Below are 28,000 nucleotides of genomic sequence, written 5' to 3'. Positions count from 1 at the left end.
GTCGCGGGTGCAGAAAGCGTTCCTGCCGCTGGCCTATTCGCTATGTAGCGGAGGGGTAGGCACCCTCCGCCACGTTCTGGAAGGTTCTTGGGCTCGACTAGGGCAGTAGACCCAGGATTTCTAGTCCCCGGCTTCGGGTCCTTGCCGGCTGAGCGGAGCCGCCGCCGCCATGTTTGGCTGCTTGGTGGCGGGGAGGCTGGTGAGGATGGGGCCGGGTGGTCTCAGGGAGGGGGCAGGACGCCGAGGGCGAGGCCCCGGGAAGGGGAGGGTGCGTCGGTGCGCGGGATGCGGGGAAGCCCCCTCACGTCTAGTTGACTGCTGAGAGTGTGAGGGTGGGCAGTGGGACGCTGGGATGTTCGCTCTCCTTTCCCCACAGCTCTTTTCAGAGTTGCAGTCACACCATTAGCTGCCGTTTATCGAGTGTGCATTATCCTAGGCAATGCACGCCTTTTGTCTGTTCCTAGTCATCTCAGCCATCTATGTAGCGCTTATTTGGCACTGCAAACTTAACCGTAACTCGTGAGATGGTGGTTCTCATTCTCATTTTGCAGTTGAGGAACTAAAGCTCATTTGGCAGTATAAATAGTCTCCAGAGCTCATAAAGTGAGTTCGAGGTAAATGTGGTGTTTGAATCTAGTCTGTAGCGTCCTGTTTGTCGAAGATGAAGGTACTCGGGCAAAGTATAACTGCTGGGTCCTTTTGGAAGGGCCGTAATAAAAATATGCTTAACGTAATTGGAAATGGGCTGATAGAAACGCCTGAAACTTAAAGCGTGAGCGATATCTGTGATGACCCCAGAAGGAGCGTGAGCAGTGAATTTCCTTATTGGTAAAAAGAGATAACCTTCCTTGATGAATTGTTAGGTAAATGAGTTAAGTACCTGGGATTGTTCCGGAAGAATCTGGAGGGTGAATCTTGCTTGCCTCCGTAGAAGCCACTCAGAAATCCATTTCAGACCTGATTCCTTTCACCTAGAATTCTTTTTCTTTATTTTTTTCTCCCTGCTTTATTAAATGTTGCAGCCCCTTTGTTGAATTTTTTCATCAATTTTTGATAATGTAGTGTGTACACAGTTCTAAGGAACCACAGAGATAAATTGGAGATGGCTATCCTCAGAAGATTTATTGTCTGTCCCTTGAATGACTGGGAGGCCCCTTTTGGTGATGGTGGTGATTGATAATACTGGTGGGATAATTTTGTATTGCTTCTGCTCCGGATAGGAAGAATGAAAGGACCAGCCTGGGATTGAGTGTGGGACGAATTTCGTTAACGAATAACATTTAAAATGTGTGTGTTTTTCTAAAGAATAGAAAGGCCCTATGGAATCCGTGTTGTCTACTAATTTGGAAGGAATTTAGTTATAGCAGTGCCTGTGTCTATTTACCTAACACCTAACCTACATAATGGATATACAGTAGGGATTCCTTCATGACAAGATTTTCTTTGACGGTGTTTGATTTTTTAATTCTGGAGTATTTGAACATGTTAATCAAAATGAAGGGCAAATAGACCTAGCGATGCCTCAACGTTTAACTACATTATTCTTTGACTAGAAAAATTCACCAAATCTAAAGTTATGGACTCAGTAAAAGATGTACCCTTTTTCCTGAGGTCGAGGATTAGAGTGTCATAATACAGATTAACAGAATGTCTGGTGCCTTTGATAGAGTTGACATTTAAGAAATATTTATTTTACCTGATGATTATTTCAAGACTTGTAGATACCATGATTTTATGTGCCTTTTAAGATTATGCATGCCAAAAACTGGTAAAATTGAATTTAATACTGATAGGCATTTTGGTTTCTATTTATGTTCTTTCTTCCTTTGTTTTATTCTCTGTATTTAAACTGGAGGGTTTAATAATTTGGGGGTTACAAATAGTTTTCAGTGAGTAGGCAAAATGACAAATAATGAATCTGCAAATAATGAGGATTGACTGTAATAACTTCTGAATTGCTTACCCATTTTAATTACCCGAGGTTCTTTACCTTCAAACTAGAAGATAAAGCTTTGGTGGCATGGTGTTTTGAACAACCTTTCATTTTTATAACATTCTGAAGCTGTAGTGATTTATTTATGTAAGTAAAATCCTTTCAGGGCACCTCTGAAATAATTTAGTTATGTTTTTGAAAGATTACATTCATTAAGTCATTTTAAGGCTAAATGTATATTTTTAGATTTTTCTATTAAAATAAGCACTCTTTTTGGTGTATTTGGTAATTCCATAATTAGAGTATCAGATTGATCCAATGTTATACTTGATATAATGACTATAATTGACTATATTTGGTAACAGAGCTTACAGCAATACTAAAAGGGCTATAGAAACTTATCAAACTATTTCACTAAGGCGAGTTTCTTATATTCTAGGTGCAAACAGCTGCACAGCAAGTGGCAGAGGATAAGTTTGTTTTTGACTTGCCTGATTATGAAAATATCAACCATGTTGTGGTTTTTATGCTGGGAACAGTCCCATTTCCTGAGGGAATGGGAGGATCTGTCTACTTTTCCTATCCTGATTCAAATGGAATGCCAGTTTGGCAACTCCTAGGATTTGTCACAAATGGGAAACCAAGTGCCATCTTCAAAATTTCAGGTCTTAAATCTGGTAAGAATAATATATTAAAACAGTTTCATAATTAAACTTTTTTCTTAAATAGCATAACACAGAATGTGGCTTTTTTTACTTTTCATTATATTTTTCTGATTGCTGAAGTAATATGTAACATTATTTAAAAAAAAAAAAAAATCAGGGACTTCCCTGGCAGTCCAGTAGTTAAGACTCCATGCTTCCACTGCAGAGGGCACAGGTTCCATCCCTGGTCAGGGAACTAAGATCCTGCATGCTGTGAGCATGGCACGGCCGGAAAAAAAACAATCAGATGGTACTGACACATTTGAAAAATGGTAAGTGAAGAGACCTTACACTTACACTCCCATCCATCCTCTGCCTCTGGAGAGAACCACTCACTGTGGTTTTCTTTGTATGCTATATACCTTTGTAAAGGGATTTTTCTGAATTAGTGGGTGTTTTAATAAAAATGAGAGGAATCTTCTCATAATTTGTAATATGCACATCAGTGTTTAAATAAACAGATAAACCAAGGAGACTTGTATAGGAAATACAGTGAGAGTCCTTTTTTTCTACGAAGATCTTTTGAGCTCTTAGATTTGATTACCCCTTCAGTGTTCTTCTGTTGGTTGTATTGACATTGCAGGTGTTAGGTCTTACAGGGACAATCCTTGCTTTGATGCTTGAAGTATTTTGTTTAGAAATTGAGAATGATACTAGGTAGCATTTACTCCCATTGAATATCTGGTTCCTTTGAAAGTCTAGATAAAAACAGACATGAAAAGTCTTAGATTATAAATATGTGTTCTCCTGGAAATAGTCTGTAAAGTCCAAGGCAAAGTTATATTTAGGTAACATGTTTATATATTTAACAAACATTTTGGTATCTACTATAATGATTAAGTTCTTGCCTGAGATCACTCATATTCTTACAAAGGAAGATAGTTCTATGGACCAGTATTTAGAAGGGTGAAAAGTAATTGCGGATGTTTGTACAAAGTGCTGAGAGAGAATAGGTAAGGGACAATTAACTCTTAAGTAGGTTGGGGAAAATTTCTGGGAGATGATATTGGACCTTTTGAGAAGGTAAGTAGGAGTTTGTCAGGCCTGTGAGAGGCCTATTGGGCATCCTTTTCTAGGTAGAGGTAATATGGGTATAATGATGAAAGTTTGAAATCGTGATATGCTCAGAACGGCACAAGGTATAGTGTATAGGATAGGCAGGCACGGATCATGAAAAGCTGAAAAGCTTATGTATCACACTGACTCATTTGAATTTAATAGGCTAACAATTTTTAACATGCTTAGATCACAGACCTATTTGATAGTGTCATAAAAAGTATGTGTAATATAGTATAAACATAATGTAAATACTAAAAAATTTGCATGTACTCTGAAGCCCATCCATGTGTCCCTCCCCATAAAGAACTGTCCCTGTATGTGTAGAGGAGCCAGTGAACAATTTCAAGTAAGGGAATGATATGATCAAATTTAATTTTTATCCTGAGGACTGTGAAGAATGAACTGGAGCAGTTCTGGCCAGATGATGAACTGTTAGCTGCTGTTATTTATGTAGTTGGAATTCTACAAGAAGAAATGGGAAAGAGTAATATTTAAAGCTAAAAATTGTTGAGATTGATGATAAATACTAATCTCTAGATTTAAGAACCAGGACAGATTCTTACAGTCCTTCTCAGTGGGGGTTCACTGAGATAATTATCCCTAATCCCTAAGGCAGTGGTTCTTAAAGCATGAGTCCCTGACCAGCAGCATCAGCATTAACTGGAAACTTGTTAGAAATGCAAATTTGTGGTAGGACCCCAGACCTACTGAATCAAAAAACTTGGATGGAATCCAAGCATTTAAATAGGTTCCCTAGGTGTTTTTGTTGCCTTCTGAAGTTTGAGAATCATTGTCCTAGGGCATCCACCGTATGTGGATACTTGTACATATAGCATGGTATTAGTTCTGAATAGTCTTTGGGAGAATTAAGAAAATAGTCATTATCAAATCACTTTTTCTCTTTTCTGTAGCTGCGCCTAAATAGAAAAAATAAGTAGAAGAAAAATGTGGACAACTCAATACACTTTAGTGAAGTTAAATATATAGAGAAAGTAATAAAGACACCAGAGAGAGAAAACAAGTCATTAATAACTGAACAGCAATGAGTCAGTTTAGCATATTTATCAACAGCATGAATAGAGGTCAAAAGTCAATAGATGAGTATCTTCAAAGTGCCAAGGAAAAATAAAATAACACTCAAAGCTATCATTGTAAAGTGAAGGAGAAATAAATGTTTTCATGTGGAGATGTAGAGTTTACTACTAATAGACCATTACTGAAAGAACTACTGAAGGTAGTTGTACTTTAATAGGAAGGAACTGAATCCCTGAATGTAGAAGGGTATGCCAGACTCAAAGTTAGCAAAGAAATTGGTAAACAAATATACAAATCAGGACAACCTGATTACATAAAACAATACAATAAATAAATGCACAAGAATTAAATACTGTACTGGAAAACAGTGCATATGACAGGAGGGGTAGTGATCTGAGTAAGCTTTCTGAGGTCCTGTGGTTTAGAAAGAGTAATAAAATTGATTCTACTTTCAAGTAATCCTGTTAAAATTTTAAGGAAAACTTAAAAAAAAAGAAAGAAAAAGACGGAAAAATACATGGTATGTGAAAAACAAAGTGAGATGGTAGAAATAATTTCACATATATCAGTTATCAAAATAAATCTAAACCTACTAAACTTAACAGAGAGAGCATGGAGACTCCAGGATGGGATTTTTTTAATTTAAGGCAGCAAACTAATAATTATAGTGATGTTTATCAGTAACATGTCTAACACAAGGAACCTCCCAAAAAGCTGTCATAGGTGTGTTTTAGAAAAATGGGACTAAGGCAAAAGCATTATCAAGGATTAAGAGGTTCATTCCCTAGGAATGAAATAATTCACTAGGAAGACTTAAATATTTCTCGGAAAAAGTGAATGTCATGAATTTGTGTGTATATAAAACATAACTTCAAATATATAAAAAAATTGACTTTACAATGATAAGTGGACAACCTTACAATCAATATTTTTTTTTTTTGCGATACGCGGGCCTCTCACTGTTGTGGCCTCTCCCGTTGTGGAGCACAGGCTCCGGACGCGCAGGCTCAGCAGCCATGGCTCACAGGCCTAGCCGCTCCGCGGCATGTGGGATCTTCCCAGACCGGGGCACGAACCTGTGTCCCCTGCATCGGCAGGTGGACTCTCAACCACTGCGCCACCAGGAAAGCCCTCTATGTATTCTTGATACAAGTTATTTATAAGATATGTGATTTGACATGTTTTTCTAGTTTTTGGATTGTCTTTTCTCTTTATGGTGTCTTTTATAGAGCATATGTTTTTGTGTGTTTTTTTGTTTTGTTTTTCTGCAGACATCTTGTTTATTGATTTGTTCCCTTGCATCTTTTTAAAAATTATTTTATTGAAGTATAGTTGATTTACTTAGAGCATGTTTTTAATTTCAGTGAAGTTCAGTTTTTCAGTTTGTTCTTCTCTGGATTGTGCTTTTAGTGTTGTGTCTAAGAAATCTTTGCCTAACCCAAGGTTACAAAAGTGTTCTCCTAGATGGTTTTAGTTTTAGATTTTACATTTGTATCTGGGATCCAATTTGAATGAATTTTCGTATTTAGTGCGAGGTATGGATTGAAGTTCGAATTTTTTTTTTTTTGCAAGTGGATATCAAACTGTTCCAATACCATTTGTTGAAAAGAGAAAGTAATGTATAGATGTTTATATGAATATATATTGATTTAAAAATGAAAGAGAAATGGAAATAGATACTGTTATACAGTTTTTTAATCAAATTACTAGTTGGAAAGCATGCTAGAAAATTAAATGGATACTGGTAGATATTAATAGTCATAAGCGATATAGGCAGAGGAGCAACTAACTTGGGACAAGAGAGAGAGATTTTTGGTTTGGGTGTGAGGAACCTTTGGAACATGATAGCGATGCCTTAAACATAAAGTGGTGGGTTTTGTTTGTATAGCAATAGGCTAGTAGCCAGCCAACTATTAACCTTTGCATAGTGGGACAGTGCAGGCTTATTTTGTACCCAGACTCATAGGCATTGATTAAGATTAATATTGGCCACCATCTAGTATACCAGGACCCACTGGTTGTTTTTGGAGACATACTAATTAAATTGTCAATTTAATTGTCCTTACCTTACCTTACCTTCTCTTCTCTTTGCTCTAGCTTTGCCAACATTTTGAGTAGGGAAAGGGGTGCAACATCTCTTTTTCATTTATGATCATCACTATATTCCGTGAAGGAGATGCCTTGGAAATAGTGAAAAGTGCTTTCTTCTGTCATTTTTGCACTGCCTTCAGCTGTCTTTTCCCTTTTCTCTGTGACACCCAAAACGTTGGGGGCAGTGGGCATAACATTCTGAGATCATAAAAACCCAGACATTTCCTTATTGTGTTATCTCATCCAATCTGGAGAAAATTCAGCAATCAAAAATGAGTTAATACAGTTGCTCTAACCAAAACTTTAACAATAATAATTACTCAGTGACATATTTTCTGTGGAGTTAGCTAAAACAGTCCAAAATCCAGTCCCAGAGTAATACTTAATCCATTATGGGAAAATGGATTTATTTCCATTATGATAAAAGTAATTCTTTTATTCTCCTGCCTTTTAAAAAATAAATTATTTCTCATCATTTTCATTATAACATGGCTTTTGATAGCTTTTATCTATGAAAACAAAATGAAATTTCAAGGCAGTATTTTTAATGAGCAAAGCACAATGCTTTATTAAAGGAAAAACAGCTTAAAATATTTAGAGACTTATTGATTATCAACATTAAACAAATGATAAAATGCTGTTAAAATGTTTTGGGTGGTTCTTTCCTAGTGTGTTTGGAAAATGCGCTTTTCGGATGTTTAAAGTATTAGAATTCTTAATTTATACAGAGAAGATTAGACTTTTTATTCATATTAGGGAATTTTGTATTATTGAAATATAAGAATAGGTGGACTTGTAATGGATTTATATTTTTGAACCTTTGAGATGCCCTTTATAAGTTTTATTACATTGAGCAAACCTAGCTAACTAGCATATCAGGGTGGAAGAGAGACTTGCTGAAGTAACTTTAGGCAGTTGTGATTGAACTGAGAATTTATTAAGTAAGAAATCTAGAAGAATTTTACGGGAGTAGGGAGGGTAGACGGTTAGTTGAAGTGAAGCAAATTTCATGTTAAACTTTGGCAGTGTTTGGTTCTCTGCTGGTTGATGAACAGATTTCTTAATTTTGCACAGAAAGGTTTTGGTCAGAGAGAGAGAATTGCTCTCTTGAGAGAATTGCAGTTGGTAGGACATCTTAAAACAAGGTACTGTGAGTTTTATTTTGTTTGAGAGAAGATTCTTTGTAGCTCTTGGGTTCTGAAAAGGAGTTATACGATGAATATACTTTTCGGCTGATGATGGAACAATCTGGGGTGATGGTTGAGAATTAGGATGGGACTAAACTTGAAAATATAGAAGGGAGGGTTTGATGTTAAGAAACGAGAAGAAACTTCCCTTCTTCCTTCCTCCCTCCATGGGATCTAGAAATCCTAAAAAAAGGCAAATAAATAAAAGGCACAAGCTTAGATACAGTTTGGTGGTTAGAGACTTGGGGAAGTTTAAATGAGTCTCTTGCAATTTTTATCTTTAGATGCTGTGCTTGGTGTTTAGTGCGGAAGAGACATTTAATCAAAAACTTAGTAAAAATCATGAAATACTGGCAGTATTATATAAAGAGATTCTTTGCTTTACAGAAATTGTATGCAAACTCAAATTAGCACATAAAAGGGAATATTAACAAAACTAAAATTTGTATGGAACTTATATTTTAAAAAGTGGGTAATTATATGTCTTTTGCTATATCATGATTTTTAAGTTGTCTGTTTACATTGTGAATGCTTGGGAAATATACTAGAAATTACTGTAGACATTTCCATTAAACAAGTTACAGAAGAAAAAAATACTTGCTTATGTAAAGACTTTGTTGTATATCAACTTCATTCTTAGCACATACATTTCAAATTGATGACTGCTTTCACTTAGGGTCTCCGTATCTGTGTATGAATATTAAGATCACTCCAAGACAGTATTCAAAGGAAGCAGGTTACTGAGCTGAGATAATTGAAAGTGGCTCTATAGAAGATTAGACTGGAGCATGAACCTGAAGTATGAATAGGTTTGGATGGGATGGAAGTGGGAGGATGGGAATTGCATTTGGAAATCATCAGTCATGAAAGTAGTAGTATACACTGCATCTTCAAGTGACAGTGAGGAGGAGACTTTTAAAGGTAGCTTGATAGACTTCTATTTGGGACGTGTGGGGCGAGGGGTAAGGTTTAAAGGTAAAGTGGAGCTGTTGTGTGCTGGTTATGCTATGGGGGGTTTACTTTTTTTTCTGGTAGGCAAGTGTTTGAGCAAGAGAATGATACTTTAAAAAAATGATGTTTTAGTAAAATCATTGTCTAGGATGGGTTGGAGAATCTTGTTGAGATTAGAGCCAGAGCAGCCAATTAGGAAGATTTTATAATGTTTGAAGGATGAAGGAAAGGGTAACATTGAATATCTGCTCATGCAATGCATTGTACTAGGCTTTCATGTGTATTATATATTTAATCTTTATTATTAGCTTCTGGTTTTCAAGAGACTGGATGTCAGAGAAATTAAATATTTTGCTAGCATTTGGTGTTGTCATACAATTGATTTTTGTATATTGACTTTGTATCCTGGAGGATGAAGGAAGAGGTAACACATTGAATATCTTGCTAAACTCCCTTATTAATAGTTCTAGTTGCATCCTAGAATTTTCTGTATAGATGATCGTAACATCTATGAAAAAGACTTTCATAGATTGGAAAGACTTTCTTTCCAATTTTTTGCCAAATTTTATGTCTTTTATTTCTTTTTATTGCCTTATTGCATTGCCCAGCCCTTTGAGCATCATGTTGAATAGAAGTAGTAAGGGTGCAGTGAGGCAAGAAAAAGAAAAGAAACATAACAGTTGTTCTCTCTTCCTCTGTTTTATGAGTGTCTAAGATTGAAAATGAATTGCCCCTTTCATCAATATGAAATACCATTTATTATGGTAATGCTTCTGTCTTGAAGTCTACTTTGTCCAAAATTTATGTAGCTTCTCCAGTGTTCTTTCTCTCCAGTGACATGCTGTATTTTTCCTGTATTTTTACTTTGAGATAAATCTGTGTATCTCTTGTAAACAGTGTATAGTTAGGTGCTGCCTTTTTTTTTGACCTCTGTCTCTGCCTTTTAAATGAGGTGGTTAGACCATTAATATTCAATGTTACTGACATGGTTAGGTTTAAGTTTTTATATTGGGTTTTTTTTTTCCGCCTTCTTTTGGATCGAGTATTTTTAAAATCCATATTTCTTCTATTGGGTTTTTACTTTTACCTTTGCATTTTTTTTAGTGGTTCCTCTATGGATTATTATATGAATCGTTAACTTTTTACACTGTACCATGAATTAATATTAACAAAATAAACATCTGTATTTGACAACTATGAACCTGGATTTGGTCATTTTTATTGCATGTCATCTCCACTTTTCCTTGCTATGTCAGCCCACTTAGTGAAATTCTGAATATAAATGAAAACTTTAGGGCAAAAATCACATTTTAGTAATTTATTTTGAATTAAAAATATTTATCTCCCTTCTCATCACCTTCATACTGAAGTTAAACATTGCATCTCTTAGTAGCATGTGGGAGAATCAGATATGTGTAATAGGAAGCCAAAAGATCTCTTATAAATACTCTACATTTTTTCCCCAAAGTTCAGAATTTTCACATCCTTCAGAGTTGAATAGCAGAGGCAAAAGGATTATTTGCTCGCCTTTGCTTTGTCTTAATCTCATCCAGAGAAACATTTCATGGTTTGTACTGGGAATTTTCTCAGTGGACTGCATCTTTCATTTTCTTAATGAAGTCTTTTGGGAGATAGGCTGCTTTTTTGATGTATGTCCATTTTTGATGTATGTCCATCTCATTAACACAAAAGGTATCTGTAATTAGAATTAGAAACTCATTTTCCACATAATTTTAGGATTTCTTTCTAGTTCTATGATATTAAGTATTATCAGGTCTCACAGTACTTTTTGAATTTTTTTCACAGTAATTTCGGAAAGTTTTTCTTAAAATTTCTTACCTGAGTTCTGAAGTTGATATCTAGCCTTAATAGCATTATTAAACTGTAAGATGCACAAAAAAAACTCAGCATTCATATAGTAGGTCAGCTGAGTGCTGGTGTTCACTTACAACAACTTAAACATCTGTTAAAACCTGTTATATATGAATAATGAGATGCCAGGTAATGTTAACATGAGCACACTATCTTTTAAATTAAGGTTTAAATTTTTAATTCTGAACTCGGAAGGTGGAAGCAGTTTCTTTTACCAAAAATATGTAACTGAAAGAATTTATATTATTCATATTTATACATGTTTATATGCATATGTCTGTCAAAGGTAATTATTTGTAGAGTTCATATCCTATTTGAAGGGTTTGTTTAAGCCACATCCACATATTCTTTCATACACATACTTAGGTTCAACTTAAAACCTTCCTTTTCTCTGTAGGTTAACTATTTTAAAGTGTTTCAAGATACAATGAGGAAATGGCTCAATGCCTCAGTCAGGGAGAATTCCAGTGACATCTACAGTGGAGAATTATGTGGAGAATGGGCAACGGAAGAGGCCAAGATTGGAAGAGCAGGTGGGGGAGTAGGACATTAGGTCAGATATAATAAAAACACTTATGTGGAACTTAAATACTTTTTTGTGTGTCTTTAGCACTTTAGTATGTGACTGTACTTAATAGAAGAATAAGAAATAGTTGATTAAATTACCTGTGCTATAAAGAGGGATTATATATTTATATGAATAAAATAGAGTAATGAATGCGGTAGAATTTTGTAGAATACTCTTGTTATGAGAAAAGGCTGATACTTTGTGTTTTAGGCACCTGAACTATGCACCTTATATTGGGGTTTTACCTTTTTTTTGTTTTTTATTTTTTTGGCCAGGGCCCTACTGTGAGGTAGTGTTAGTTTGGAATGAAATTCTAAAAGTATCACTTTTGATACTTAAAAAAATTTTTGCATTAGGGAATTAGAGCAACTTTATTTTGAAATAATTTTAAAATTAGAGAAAAATTACAAGAATAGTGTAAAGAATTTTTTATATTCTCCCATATTCATTAATTTCATTACTCTTTATCATTCTCTGGATATTTTTTTTTCCTGAAACTTTTGAGAGTAAGTTGTAGATATCATACCCCCTTACTCCTAAATACATCAGCATACATTTCCTAGAACAAGGATATTCTTTTATAATCACAGTATAATGATCAAATTCAACAAATTTAACATTAATACAATACCTTGTCTGATATACATTCTACATTAAAGTTTTGCCAGTTTTCCCAATAATGCCTTTTATAGCAGTTTCCTGCTCCCTCCATCTAGGGTCCAGTCAGTATTGTACATTGCATTTAATTGTCACACTTCTTTAGTCTTTAATCTGACACATTGCTCAGCCTTTCTTTGTCTTTCATGGCAGTGACATTAAAAATATCTATGAAAAGAAGGCTTAGCACCAAAAAGGAATTTTTAAGAAATGTTAAAATTAGAGTTTGTCATAAATCATCACTTAACTTTCTTCTTTACAGTTCTGCTCTTTTCTTTTTGGGTTTGCTGCCATATTTTAATGTCATTGCTTTGGCTTCTACACATGACATATACAGTCTCTCATTTTATCTAGCTCAGTTGCCAAGAAGAAACTTTTAAACTTATTCTAGTTTAGTTTTCATTTTAAGATTGGGTTGAGCTTGTCAAGGGGATTAGAAAGGACAAAACAACACCTCAAGATACTACTATTAGTCTGTTTGCATGCGGTGGAACTAGAGCCAGAATGGGAACCTTTTACTTCCTGATGTTTCTTGATTTCCTTTCTTGAATGGCTTATTGTGAAGTAAGTAATGAATAAAAAGCAGTTAAGAGTTCATACTACAGAATTTGGTGTAAACAGGTAGGATAATGGACGGGAATGAGCATGAACCTTGGAGTTTGCTAGACCCGTTTGAATCCCAGTGATACTCATGACTAGCTGGGTAGTCTTGACCAAGTTCTTTAAGCCTTAGAAGAGAATCCAGGTAAAACGGGGATAATAATACCTACAGTGCATGTGTTTTGCGGAGCATTAGAGATAATGCAAAATGCATAATAGTGCCTGGCACGTAGTTGGTGCTCAAAGAATGGTTATTACGTTTTTATAAAATCATAGAAAGACAGCTCTAGGAGGGATCTTAAAAATCACCCGGATAATGAAATCTATTCAGAAAGGTTAAGTAATTGTTACTGACTTATTAGAGTGTAAGCTCCTTGAGAGTAGGGACTGTTTGTGTATCTTTTACCTTGTGTTCTTTAGAGTGTATAGAGCACAGTGATGGACTTTAGATACTTGGTAAATATTGATAGTTTAAATACATTTCAGACAAACAAATTCTAGACATATTACAATGTCAGGTAAGTTATTTTTGTCTGGTTTAAAGTACTTATTATTGATAGACCTTTGGAAGTCACATAGCTCTTAGAATATGCATGAGTAAAAAATGTAATTTCAGGCTTGTCAGGCTATCAATAGAAATAAAGCAGAGGTTTTAAGGATATATATATATATATATATATATACACATATATATGATTTTTATATTCAATACTAAGAGGATTTTCAGCAGGCATAATTAAGTTGTTTTTCTGTAGCTTTTTAGCATATGTCATGTTCAAATGCCACTTTAGTGAATTGCTTATTTTTGGCATAACAGTTTTCTTTAGTCTTCATCCCTGCTGCTATGCACACCAAAAGTATCTTAACCAGTGGACTCACTTTTAGTTTTTTGGTTTCTTTTTGGGGGCACTTATAACTCTTAGAAAGATTGATATTTCATGAGTTTTATTCTTCTGTAGAGGTCTTCCAGAGAAAACATTTACTTATATATTTTTTAAACTCATTCTATCTTGCAGTTACCATATGGGTCCACTGGACCATTTTATAAATTTAATGTGCATTTGAGGATATTAGTGATCTTATTTTGTCTATATCTTGAAACATTTTGCTGTTTCATCCAAGGAATTATTTCATCATTTCTCATTAATTCTCAACTATGGAAGAAAAGAAAGGCTGAAACAATAAGAAAAAGGAAAATTGATGGAATTACTTGAAGCAGAGGTTGGCAAACATTTTTGTAAAGCTTAAGATAGTAAATATTCTAGGCTTTGTGTACTACATATGGCCTCTGTGACATATTCTTCTTTAAACAACCTTAAAAATGTGAAAACTATTGTATGACCTATCCTAGGTCATACAAAAACAGGTTATGGGCCAGATTTAGCATGTGCACCTTAGTTTGCTATTGCCTTATCCTATGGTTTTCATATTGCATTGTCCAAAGGATTATGTCATGTTTCAAGAAGTATAAAAGGAGACTGGAGACACCATCTTCATTGTCTGCTTTTTGCTTTCATTGGACAGAATTAGGAATTAATAATTTTTCATATTTTGTTCATGATGGCAAAGAGAAGAAAACTGACAGGGGAACAAGTTTCACAATTTTGTGTGAATCAGAAAATGAATACAGGGACTTCCCTGGTGGCACAGTGGTTAAGAATCTGCCTGCCAATTCAGGGGACACGGGTTGGAGCCCTGGTCTGGGAAGATCCCACATGCTGCGGAGGAACTAAGCCCGTGAGCCACAACTACTGAGCCTGTGCTCTAGAGCCCGCGAGCCACAACTACTGAGCCCGTGTGCCACAAGTACTGAAGCCTGCGTGCCTAGAGCCCATGCTCTGCAACAAGAGAAGCCACTGCAGTGAGAAACCTGCACACCACAACGAAGAGTAGTACCCACTCGCCGCAACTAGAGAAAGCCCGTGCGCAGCAATGAAGACCCAACACAGCCAAAAATAAATAAATAAATTTATTAAAGAAAATGAATACAGTGAGGCAGATAGCAGCATTCTAGACTCATGATGGTGGTGAAGTTGATCATATAAGCAAAATCTCAAGATTGAATCTTCAGATGATGGTCTCTTAGGTGAATTTTCTCAAATAAAAAAATGGATGATTGAACAGTATATTTCTAAGGGCCAAAAGAAAATATGGTATTCTTATCCATTTAGTCATTCAGCAAGGAGGAATTAATCACGTAGTATTTTGTGACAAAATCTTGGACATGTGGTAAAAGGATGTGTGCTGGTATTCTTTCATCTCTTACGTTTGGTCTCCAAATTTGACTGGATACAGTTTGTAAGTGGGCATTGCTGAAAGTGGGTGTGTATACAAAGGTGATGAGAAGATAATGTAGAAATGAATGAAACTAATTGGATTGATTATTCTAAATAATGTTTATAAGTCTAAAAATGACAATGTTTTGCAAATTACAGATCAAAGAGGGTGGCCATTCTTTCTTCAATAAATTATGAGCCATTAAAATTTTCAAAATTTCAAGGTTTCACGTATTGCACTTTGACAATGCAGCTGCCAGAAGAAAGACCAGAAGTGATGATAAGCTTGAATCTATTAGAGATCCACATTTATTAGTGACATTTGAGGAACAGTTGTATTCAGAGAACGTGGCCCATTTTGGCTATTTATAACTTAAAAACCAGGCAAGTGTGGGAAATCTGGAATGGATGTTTGAGTTTGCTGTACTTTAGTACTTACGAAAATTCTAATAAAGTTTTTTAATATCTCTTCATTCTTTTGAACATTTTTTGTGAAATGAAGTGTATATAGTTTTAAAAAGAGTCACACCCAGATAGTAAATGATGATGACTGCTTTTCCTTGTATACTGACAGTAAAGCACTAGTTTCCTATAGGATTTTCTCCTCTGAGTTGTGTTAGGCTAGTGAAGAGGGATACTTTGAGAAACAACCTTAAAAGATTTGCTGCTTCTTTTACTATTGGAATGTTACTGAGAACTTTTTGTAATATATGTTTTTTTTAAAGACCAGGTGAGATGTTTTACTTTCCCTGCTGTTTTTGTTTTTTAATTTTTTGGTTATAAGACTCAGTATAACTGATCATGTTTATCTTTTTACTTTGGCTGTCAAGAATTCATATCCAAAATTAAACACTCACTGTAAGTTTGTACATTATGTTCCAATGTTTCTTTCCAATATTTTATGGTTTGCAAACAAGAACCTTTGTACTTGGAGGGTACCAATTACTGTATCAAGCCCGTTTTGAGAATAAGATTGACTAAAGGAATGGTTTAACTGCACAGTGGATTTCTTTGAAAATATAGATTAAAGATTACTGAAGACTGAGGGTTTTTTTGTTTTTCCCATCTTAAGTTGTCTTAGTCCCAGAGAGCTTTAAAATGAAAGAGTCAGAATATTTCCTTAGCCCCAGTTTTTACAACAGATCTTAGAGAGTTTTCCTTAGGGCTTCACTTATTTGCCAAGAGCTTGTGTGTGATAAAGGATGGAGGTTAGAGATGACAGGGCTTTCTGCTTGGGCCGATCACTCTCTGGGTAGTTACAACTAAGGCAGTAGTAGGTTGTATTGAACTACTTTCGTTGATTGAGATCATTGGAGCCTGTTATACAGGCAAATAGCAGTACATTTTCTGGACTTAGCATAATTCTAGGCTTAAAACAATTAAAAGGATGGAGTAAGGAACTCCAGAAGTTCATCCCTCCATAAAAGCAACAACAGCAAAAACTGGCAAAAACTCTCAGAATCAACTTTTTCAGGACTCTGGAAACTAACCAAAGGCTTGTCACAACCAGAAAAGAAAAAAACACTGAATCTCTGTAAGAATGGTGAGCTTTGTGGTAGTTAATCTACCCTGCTCCCAACCCTTGTTCCTCAGCTCAGTGGTAGCCTTGAAAATAACAGACCATGTTCTTGGTACTGGTACTGATACCAGAGGGAGGAGAATGGACCTTATTCACAATTAATTGTAATTAACTTGTTCTGTGGTTCCCTGGAAGACTGATTTAAAAGGCTCACCTTTATCTCTTTTAACTTGGAACTCTTCCACTGCTAAAATGACTTTCTGCATATGTTTGTCAAAAATGTTTACAGGTAAATGTATTAGTCACTGCTGCCTGAGGCAGTGACAACAGTTGGGGCAAATAACAGACTAACCAAAAAGCTTGGAAGGAAAGGCTGGGAATAAGATACTTTGGGGAACAAGGGTTTTGAAATTCTCCTGGGGATTCCTGGGAATCTAAAAGACCACATGGGTGTCCAGGGCTGTGCACATGCTTGGGAAAGACCTAAGAAGGTTCTAAGCTCTTCCTGCTGGCTGACCTTGAAGGCATGAGTATTTTTTAAAATATATTTATTTATTTATTTATGGCTGCATTGGGTCTTTGTTGCTGTGCAGGGGCTTTCTCTAGTTGTGGCGAGCGGGGGCTACTCCTTGTAGTGGTGCGCGGGCTTCTCATTGCAGTGGCTTCTCTTTTTGCAGAGCACAGGCTCTAGGCGTGCAGCCTTCAGTAGTTGTGGCATGTGGGCTTCAGTAGTTGTGGCACACAGGCTTAGTTGCTCCGCGGCATGTGGGATCTTCCCGGACCAGGGCTCGAACCCGTGTCCCCTGCACTGGCAGGCGGATTCTTAATCACTGTACCACAAGGGAAGCCCGAAGGCATGAGCATTGAAGGCATGTCTCAACACACAAAGCCCACCTGCAAACACTGGGAGAATTTTTTGGTTCCAGGCTTCTAAGGAAATCTCTTTCCATTCACTAGCTAACCACTAACCTAATAGAGACTTCAGTGGTCACAAATGACAAAAAATACAGACTTTATAGTATTAGTTCAGAAAAATCATTAAACAAGGAAACAGCCACAATAAACAGTATCAATAAACCCTAAGGAGAGGTGAAATATCTGATTGCTGGAGTTGCCACATTATTCAATATCCAGTTTTCAACAAAATGCTATGAAGCATGCAAGAAACAAGGCCCTTTCACAGAAGAAATGAATAGAAACTGTTCCTAAGAAGTATAGACATTGGACCTAATAGTCAAAGACTTTAAGGAAGCTGTCTCAAATATTCTTGAAGAGCTAAAGGAAATCAGGAGAATGATGTATCATCAAATAGAAGATACCAATAGAAAAAAATTTTTAAGGAAATAAGTTATGGACTGGAAAAGTACAGTAACTGAAATGAAAATTTGACTAGAGGGTTTCAGAAGCAGATTTGAGTAGGTGCAAAAAAGAATCAGTGAATTTGAAGATAGGTAAAATACCTAATTTGAAGAGCAGAAAGGAAAAAGAATGAAAAATGAACAGAGCCTTAGAGACCTGTGAGACACCATCAGGCATGCCAACATATGCATAATGGGAGTCCCAGAAGAAGAGGAGAGAAGGGGTAGAAAGAATATTTGAAGAAATAATTGCCCTAAAACTCTAAATTTGATGAAAAACATTAATCTGCACACTTACGTAGCTCAACAAACTCAAGTAGGATAAACTTCACTCCAAGACATGATAAACTGCCAAAGACAGAGCATCTTGAAAGTGGCAGGAGAAGCAGCTCATCACATACAAGGGTCCTTACTAGATTATGGCTGATTTCTCATCAGAAACATTTAGACCAGAGGCAGTGGGATGACATATTTAAAGTACTGAAAGAAAAAAGGTCAATCAAGAATTATCTAGCCATCAGAAATGGAGAAATGAAGACATTCCCAGATAAACAGAAATTGGAATAGTGGCTAGAGGACTTACCCTATTGGAAATGCTAAAGGGAGTCCTTCAGGCTGAAATGAGAGGACCTGGGATAGTAATTCGAATTCATGTTAAGTAAAAAAGAACACAGCTAAAGGTGACTATACAGGTAATTATGAAAGCCTTAATACATACTTTGTAACTTTGCTTTTTTTCCTATCTGATATAAAAGACAATGGCATAAAACAAAAACTCTTAAGTCTGCTTATGGGCATACTAGGTATAAAGATGTAATTAGTGACAACAATATAAGGGAGAGAAGCAGTTACATAGGAGCAAAAGTTTTTGTATACTATTGAAATTAAATTGGTATTAATCCAAACTAGAGTTGTTCTATTTTAAGATGTTAATTGTAATCACCAGTGCAACCATTTAAAGATTATAATAAAAAATATATATATAATAAAGGAAATGATAAGGGAATTAAAATGGTACACTGGCAAGTATCTATTTAACATGAAATTCAGCCCTTCAATTGAAAGGTAGAGATTTTCAGAATGGATTAAAAAACATGGTACAGCTATTGATTCAAAGATATAAATTGGTTGAAAGTAAAGGATGAAAAAAATTATGCAAACCGAAACCAAAGGGTCAATCTATCAAAAAGATACAATTACAAACTTTTGTGTACCTAATAGAGCCTCATGAAGCAGAAGTAGAGTTGAAAGGAGAAATAATCAGTTCAACAATAATAGTTGGAAACTTCAATACCTTACTTTCAGCATGGACAGAACAACTAGACAGAGGATCATCAAGGAAACAGAAGACTTGAAAAACACTGTAAACCAACTAGACCTAATAGACTTATGTAGAACATTCTATGCAACAAAAGCAGAATATACATTCTTCTCAAGTGCCTATGGAACATTTCCTTGAATAGCTGTATGTTAGGCCACAAAACAAGTCTTAGTATATTTTAAAAGATTGAAATCATGCAAAGTATCTTCTCCGACCACATTGATAGAAATTAGAAGTAACAGAAGTAAACCTGGAAAATTCACAAATATGTGGAAATTAAGTAAAACAAATAATTTCAAAATACCAAAAATATCTTAAACCAGTCATGTTTAGTGAAGTGTGTGTATTTTTAAAGCACAGAAAAATACAGTTATGTTTGTATTCATATGCTTGAAAATTTAATGAGTCTTGATACTTGCAGTAAGTGTTCTAGTTATTAGGGATGTGTGTTGTCCTAGAGTTCTGTAGTATTTGTTTAGACATAGTCATATAAAAAGCAGATAAATCAAAAATCTATTCATTGTATGATTTTTTTTCTTAGACTAACTTTTCTGATTATGTCTTATGTGGATTAATAAAACTGGTCTATTTTTTCATGTATAAGTTAGCTGACACTTAGAGGCTCAGATATATCAAATATACATTTGATATATTTTATATATTTATGATGTATTATATATTTTACTTGTAAATAAATATATTGTAAAGGCGAAAATTACTATTTTCCGAATAAGCTGCAAATTCCTTTATTGCTTATTTGATAACATCATCAGGTGTTGAGTGGGGTGATTTATGACATTTAGTAAAATATGCCATGTCGTTATCAGTATTAATGGCAATGAAATCTCTTTCTTTAGTGGAATAATCAAAATATTAAAACTAATTCTAAAAATTTTTTTAAATATCCTTCCCTCAGAGTTAGCATTGAGAATCTGTTATCTAGTTTATGCTCATTTATGTTTCTCTTATTCTCTTAGTTTCCATTTCTAGCTGCAATAATTTTGTAAGTTTTAGAAAAGTAACAGCTATTTTTCTGGTGAGGAAAATTTTGGTTTTCTTAATTATTTGTTAATACGGTAAAAGCTAGGCATCCTTTTACATTTATCTGAGAAGAGACAAACTTTCATGTAACAGAACTTTTTAGTGCATATAGATCAGAGGCTCTTCACATATTTATATTTTATTATTATTATTATTATTTTTTAATTTATTTTTTGCGGTACACGGGCCTCTCACTGTTGTGGCCTCTCCCGTTGCGGAGCACAGGCTCCGGACGCACAGGCTCAGCGGCCATGGCTCACAGGCGCAGTTGCTCCGCGGCATGTGGGATCTTCCCGGACCGAAGCACGAATCCGTGTCCCCTGCATTGGCAGGTGGACTCTCAACCACTGCGCCACCAGGGAAGCCCCACATATTTATAAAGGAATTTGTGTGTATACAAGTTAAATTTAAAATATGTGGCACATGTTAATTTTTTTCAGGAGAAGGAAGCCAGCACCCTTTTGGAGCCATGAATATTGTCCGAACTCCATCTGTTGCTCAGATTGGAATTTCAGTGGAATTATTGGACAGTCTGGCTCAGCAGACTCCTGTAGGTAATGCTGCTGTGTCTTCAGTTGACTCATTTACACAGGTAATGGAATGTACATTTCATTATTTTCTAAAATAATTTAAAAATCACATTCTGTACTTTAGAAATTAGCTTGGTGGTAGAATTTATGTAAAAATGAAGGTAAACACATATGATACAAGTTATTGGCTTCCATGAATATTTTCAGTTTGTCTTCGTCTCTATAGGTATTTTAAAATTTATAAATGCTTTAGTGAGACTTAAGTTTTTATAGTGATAAAATAGCTCAAAGTGATTTTTTAAAATGGGTTTAAATATTAACTTTTCTTCTTTTCCTCCCACAATTAGTATGCTAGGCTGTGAGTATACAGTTGTAAACCTGATGAGCAAGATCCTTGTCCTCGTGGAGCTTAAAGTGACACAATTCCATAAGGGTTGACTTTTAACCTGTCTGGCAGAGGCCTGAAGGGGAGAATGATCTAGGCAGAGTTATAGCTATTACAAAGGCCCTGTTATGTTTGAAGAATAAAGTGAAACTTTGTGTCTGGGGTAGAGTGAACGAGGGTGAGAGATGGGAGATGAGGTTGGAGATTATGGGGGAGGTGGCTGCAGGATAAATCATATGCGACCTCATTGGCTTTTGTAAAGACTTTGGCTTATATTCTGTTTGGAAGAGAAAACATAAGAGAGTTTTGAGCAGGAGAGTAATATGATCTAACTTACATTTTTAAAGGATCACTTTTGCATCTTTGGAGAGAAATTGTAGTGAGGCAGAGAGGGAAGGAGGAAGATCAGTTAGGAGGCTCTTGTGAAAATCTAGGTGAGAGATTTTAATGACTTGAACCAGGAAGTATGGGGAAGTAGAAATGGAGGTGATGAAAAGTAGTTGATTTCTGGAGATAATTTGAAGATGGGGCCAATGGTGTTTCATGGTGTGGATCACATGTGAGGTCTGAGATACAGACATCAACTATGGCTCCAAGGGTGTTGGATCCAGGAACAAGAACACAGGAATATTGTGAAAAGAACAAGTATGGGCTGGGAGTGGAATCAGGAGTTGAATTTTGATTGTACTATGTTTGGGATGCCTGTTAGATATCCAGCTGGAGAAGACAAGCTTAGAGTTCAAGAGAAGTAAAAATTTGGGAGTCATCAGTGTAGAGGTGGTATTTAAAGTTGAGAAGGGGATGTGATCACTGAGAAGTAACTGTAAATAAAAAAATTGGCCAGTGACAGAGCTTGGGGCCATTTCAAAGTTGAGACGCTTAAAGAGATAAGGAGAAATGAAAGGAGCAGCCTGAAGTAGGAGGAGACCCAAAAAGTGCGGTTTTGGAAGCCAAGCGAAGACTGGATTTTAAGAAGGAAGAAGTGATCAGTAGTATTCACTGCTGATGGGTCAAGTAAGATGAAGGCTAAGAATTAACCATTGGATTCAGCAAGGTAAAAGTTATTAAAGATTTTGACAAGAGTTCATAGAGGTGGAAAGGGGTGTTTGCAGCGAGGTTGAGTGAATTGGAGAGGAGGAAATGGAAACAGTGAATATAGATGACTCTTGACGAGTGTTGTCATAAAGGACAGCAGGTGAATGGTCTGGTTGCTTGAGGGGGCTATGGGGACAAGGAATTTTTTTTCTTTCTGTTTTTAATCGGTGATATTATATCATGTTTGACAGGAATGAAGCATTAGTGAGAGAAAAATTGATGATGCAGGCGAGTGGGGAGGCTTGTGAAAGTGGTGTCCTCGAGTAGGAAATAAGACCGTATTGGGAGGTTTTCGATAGGATAATGGACAGTGTTTATAGTAATGGATATATGGGCACAGACAGACACAGGAGGTTGGTAAATGTGCTGATGAGAAGTTGTGCAAGTTCTCTCTCGATTCCTTCTCTTTGCTCAGTGAAATAGGAAGCAAGGTCATCAGCTAAGGTTGAGGGGAAAAGAAGTATTGGAAATCTAAACCGAAAGGATTATTAAACAAGTCCTGTAGGAGAGGAGGAGGGTGAATGGACTAGGGAAACCTTCTGGGCTTGCTAGGAAGCACATTTTTGAGGATTGTGGCCATGAATTTAAGCGCCGACTTGTCATATGATCTCTTGAGAATGGGCCAAATTAAAGAATGGCAGAATCTGGGTGTTAAAAATTTTGTCAGTAATTAAAAAAATAAACTATACTGAAAAAAGCAAGTTGTAAAACAATACTTATAGTGTCCCATATAGATTGTATTTGAAAAATGTCTGGAAAATACATGACAAAGTGATGTTATCCCTGGGGAGGGGCAAGAAGACTTTTTACTCTATAATTATAAGTTATTTGAGCTTTTTAATGATGCATATGTATTTTATTAAATGTTTTATTATGAAATATTTTAATATATAGAAAAGTGCATTCCACAAATATTTATTGTATACCTATTGTGTGCGAGGCATTTTTTAAGAACAAACAGATAAAAATAGGTAGACAAAATAAAATAATACCCATCCTTACAGAGCTCTCTTTATAGTGGGGTATATTTGAAGACTTCCATGTGTCTTCCACCTAGATTTAACTGTTACATTTTGCTATATTTGCTACTAATTAAAAAATTATATAAAGTGTTACAGATACAGCCCACTGCTCTCTGCTTCTCTTCTTCCCTTTCCTCTCCAGGTAGCTACTCTTCTAACTTTATATATCTTTCCTATCTGTATTTCAGTACGTAAAAAAATCTTCCATTTTTGTTCACAAAACATGTATAGTACTATTTGTATATGTGTTTTTAAACGTGTTTCTAATTTATGCTCTTAGTTATTCTTACTTCACTTTAGTTTTTATCAGTAGTACATGGTTTAGAAAGTCAAATAGTTTTACATGTAAAACAGCTGTCCTCTATTATACCTTTTATATTCTGCTTTATTCTGCCTCTCAGCAGCAGTCACTTTCAACCTCCCCCTCATTTTTTTTCCCTCCTTCTTCTTGTATTTATTTCCATGTGTCAGAAGAAACTTGATTAATCTTTCTTTATTAATTTATTTATTATAGGTATTTTCCATTGACTTACCGATACATAACATGATTTAGCTCTCTTAATCCACTGTTCTCCAAAATACACAGATATCTTTTCTCCCCACCTTTCCAATATAGATTTTCATTAAGTTAGTATTCAAAGTTTTCAGTATTATGACCTGGTAAATGTTTTTCAAAACTGAGCCATGTGTAGTGCTATGATTATATTTCTTGTTTTGTATAACTTTTCATTTATCCTGGTTAATAAATTTCTCATTTTTTTCCTTTGCATGGATTTCTGTATTTCCATTTCTAATAATTTATGCCCAAACTCTGCCAATTGTAAATTCCCATTCAATATATTTAAATATAGCAATTTAAAATTTGTCTTGGAAACATTTCTCTTGGAACTCTCTTTTTTGTTCTACTGTGGACTGATTATTCTCTGGGTCTGTTGCATAGCTGTTGTTAAGGTATTGTTTTCTTTCACCATTACTCCAGAAATTCCTTTTATTTCTCTTCTGTGTTGAATCCCTTTTTTTCTGGTTCTTCTATTTTTACTTCTTGTTATTTACCCTTTCATATGTTTTTAAAATGGATATAAATGTTTGTATCATACTGCACAAACTTCTACAACTTACTGTTGTTCACTCAGCATTATTTTTAAAGATTTATCTGTGTTGATACATGGAATCGATTTAGTTTGTTTTAATTGTCATATGTCATATGTACGAATGAGCCGCAGTTTGTTTTTCCTTTCCAATGGTAGATGTTTTTATACATTCTTAGTAATATTTGTCAGACCTTAAATTTTTGCCAAACTTGAAGGTGAAATTAGAATATTACTATCGTTTTGGGGGTTTTTTTTGGACTGTTGGTGAAGTTGAGCATCGTTTCAGATTTTTGGCCTGCATTTGTATTTTCTTTTATAGGAATTGACTGTTTATATAATTTTCCCCAATTTTCTGTTGTATTATTTTTGGCACTTTTTAATTTTAGCTTTTTGGGAAAAGGCCTTTATGTGTTCTGGATAATAATCCTTTGTTGTATATGTTGTAAATTTTTTCTCCTACCATGTCTTTTAGTATTGTTTATGGTGTCTTTTGCATACAGACATATTTTTCTGTAGACAAATTTTATCAGTTGTTTCCTTTATGATTTGTGGGTTTTTTGTATTTGAGAAATTCTTCCCTATGCCTATATGTAAAGATGTTATGTTCTCTTATAGTTCTTAAGGCTTTTAATGTTTTACTTTTTGAATTGTGTTTGTATGTGGTATGGGAAGGGATCTAAACTCATTTTCCCCCCTATGGAAAACTAGTTGTTCTAGTCCCATTAAATGAATAGTTAGTCCACATTTTTTTTTATTCTGAATAATAGCATCTTTGTTATATATCATGTGTCACATATGCTTAGGTTTGTTCCTGGGCTCTCTCTTTTATTCCAGTTAGTTTATTTGCCTGTCCCTTTGCCAGGAAAAATCTTAATATCTGGAAGGCCAAGTCCCTCCTCCTAGTCATCAAAATAGGCTTAGGTATTTTTCATAATAATTTTAGTATCAGCTTGTCAAGTGCCATGAAAAATCTTGTTGGAATTTAGTTGAAAATTACATTGGATATATAGGTTTAATGTGCCTTTATCACATTAAGTATTCCCATCCGTGAACATATTGTATCTTTCCACTCGACATGGTATATAAGTCCTTTCATTTGTTTTCTTTCTTATCTCAAGACAGTCTTAAAATATTTTCCACAAAAGTCTTACTATTAGCTTGTCTTAGCATTTCCCCTAGGTATCTTACAGACTTTGTTTCTGTCATGAATTGGATCTTCTTAAAGTTACATTTAAAAATTTTTCTTGCTTGTATGGAGGGTTGCTGTTGATTTTTTTTCTCCTGGTACTGATCTTTTAGTTAGTGATCTTATTGGTTCAACTCTGATATTGGTTCAAGTACCCTGACAGTAGAGTCTCTTGGACTAAACTACCTCGATATTATTAAATAAACCAAAACCCTAATAAGATGTTTCTTCCATGTAGAAAAGAGACAGCAAGAACCTTCATGGCTAGTTTTATGTTTTGGAAAAAGTGATGTTGGGAAGATTATTTTTGAGTGAATAAAAGGTAGTATTATTGTTAGTAGTTCATTAATTTTGGGGTTTAGTGCTTAAACCCATTTGATTCTCAAGAAATGTGAATCAGTTTACTTCTTGCTTCGACAAAGGAGTCTTGGAGGATGTTAGTGGATTTGCTCATTTGAGGGGCAGTGAGAATGAACAGACCAGGAAATAGAAATGAAATAGTGTTACCTTTCTCTTCTTTGTAATTGATGGTGAGTAACCAGTTGTTCCTTTTTTATACTTAAGTTTTTATCTTTCTGGTAAGAAAAAGACTTCTTGGATATGGTTACTATTTTATATGAGAAAATAGGTTGATTTGATGAGGGTGGTATTTGAGGAGAGGGGCATCTCCAAAGGTGGAGATAAAAGAAGATATTTTGAATGAAAAAACATTTTTTCTTTTTTTTTTCCCAAAATGAATATGTTATAAACTTTAAAATATTTGATAATCATAGAAATTATTTGAGATATAAAGAAAGTACTAAAGGCAGATTGTTATGATTTTGTGGCATAATGTCATTTTATGACTTGCCTTAATGTTCAGCATTAGATTGTCTCAGAACTCACAGTCCTTAAACCAAGTTAATATGACAACATTTTTAATTAAAAATATTAAGGTCTAAATGGAGTATTTAGTATAATCCATTAATCTATTTATTATTAACTTTTAGTTCACACAAAAGATGTTAGACAACTTCTACAATTTTGCTTCATCATTTGCTGTCTCTCAGGCCCAGATGACACCAAGTCCATCTGAAATGTTCATTCCGGCAAATGTGGTTCTGAAATGGTATGGGGCATTTTGTAGCTCTCATATTAAGGCTTCTAGTAACCTACAAAAAATGTGTGTTTTTTGCTTGTGAATGTACTTCTTCTTTGACATTTAAACATATTCTTTTATTGTGGACATCAGAATACATTAACATTTGCATGCAATTAAATATGTATTTTAGAGTTCACATTAGGAATAATTTTTACCCCAAATAATATTTTGTTATATAGTAGCCATTTTGGCTTTATAAAGACAGGAAAATAAAATTGCTTATGTTTTAGGGACCACAATTAAGGTCTGTACATTTTTTTATATTTTGAATTGTAAGTACTGTATATGAGGCTTGAAATATCAATGAACATTTTTTTCATAAGTAGAAAGTCTTGATCTAAAATAAACATGTATGAAACATCAGAGTGGTTTATACTGCACCCTGTACATGAATCTATTTCTTCAGCTTTTCTATGTTTCTGTTTTATAGATATTTCTTTTCACTTTGAATATCCCAGTGTTGGGGAGATACATAAGGAGAGTTTGCTGAGAAGTGGTAGCATGGTATAGCATGGATTGTACTAGAATGTATTAGGTTTGAGCTTTGTAATAATGTAGCTATGTGACCTTGAGCAAATTATTCTCATCTATGAAATGAGGGAGAAGGAATTAGATTTCATTTTTTCTTAGGTCCCTTCTAGCTCTCAGATTTGCAAAAGATAAAAAAATTAATAAAATTTATTATGATTTGTGCTTTCTGATACAGCCAGTTAAATCACTATGCTTGCTGTCTTTTATAAATTAATAATTAAACTCCCAGATTAACTTTTAACTTTCTAAGTTTTTAATCTTAGCATTTTAGAAATGACATGTAAAGTTATTTGCTTTTTGATGAGTCATTTGTCACATTATGAAAGATTCTAATTAAATTTCTTATAAATATGTTTTTCTTTTGTAGGTATGAAAACTTTCAAAGACGACTAGCACAGAACCCTCTCTTTTGGAAAACATAATTTGAATAAAATAATTTTTAATGGATTCTGAAATTTGTCATGTTTTGAAGATAATCATTCTATTTGAAAGCATGAAGTCAAAAGGATCATGAAACCTAAGTTTAAAAACTGCTTAGTGACTATGAAGGTTAATTAAAATCTTTATAAAAAATTAAAAACATTGAAATATGAGAATATGTTCATCATTAATGACTTTTTTCCCTTAAGCTGGAAATATTCAGAGGCAAAACATTTTGTTTTGGCTATGATTCAGTTTTTACTTAAAAATAAAGCATAGTCACAATATTGTGCCAAATGCATTGCATTTATAATCTTTCATTTATATTTACAGTGGTTTGCTGGAATAGTTAACTTAAAGTCAACTCAGAATTTGGGGACTTTTGGAAAAACATATCAAATATACATTTTTACATATGGAGAAATTA

The 28,000-nt window shown here is 34.8% G+C and overlaps 1 protein-coding gene across 2 annotated transcripts; it reads left to right on the top strand.

The window, feature by feature from the left end:
• The first annotated feature begins 7 nt into the window (after positions 1-7).
• Positions 8-27,600, top strand: HIKESHI (heat shock protein nuclear import factor hikeshi). 2 transcript variants are annotated; one of them, XM_004319589.4, is made up of 5 exons: positions 8-199; positions 2,373-2,610; positions 20,613-20,764; positions 26,471-26,589; positions 27,521-27,600. In XM_004319589.4, exons 1-5 carry the CDS (start codon positions 170-172, stop codon positions 27,573-27,575), a joined length of 594 nt encoding a protein of 197 aa, XP_004319637.1. In that variant the 5' UTR covers positions 8-169; the 3' UTR covers positions 27,576-27,600. The 2 variants fall into 2 exon arrangements, with proteins under 2 accessions (XP_004319637.1, XP_073664439.1); XM_073808338.1 differs by lacking the exon at positions 8-199 and adding an exon at positions 11,230-11,365 and having other exon boundaries at positions 2,430-2,610.
• The last annotated feature ends 400 nt before the right edge of the window (positions 27,601-28,000 follow it).

The sequence above is a fragment of the Tursiops truncatus genome, chromosome 8 (assembly GCF_011762595.2).
Source record: "Tursiops truncatus isolate mTurTru1 chromosome 8, mTurTru1.mat.Y, whole genome shotgun sequence".
Lineage (NCBI taxonomy): Eukaryota > Metazoa > Chordata > Mammalia > Artiodactyla > Delphinidae > Tursiops > Tursiops truncatus.
The sequence above is the reverse complement of the archived record's forward strand: the minus strand, read 5'-3'. Positions and strand labels throughout refer to the sequence as shown.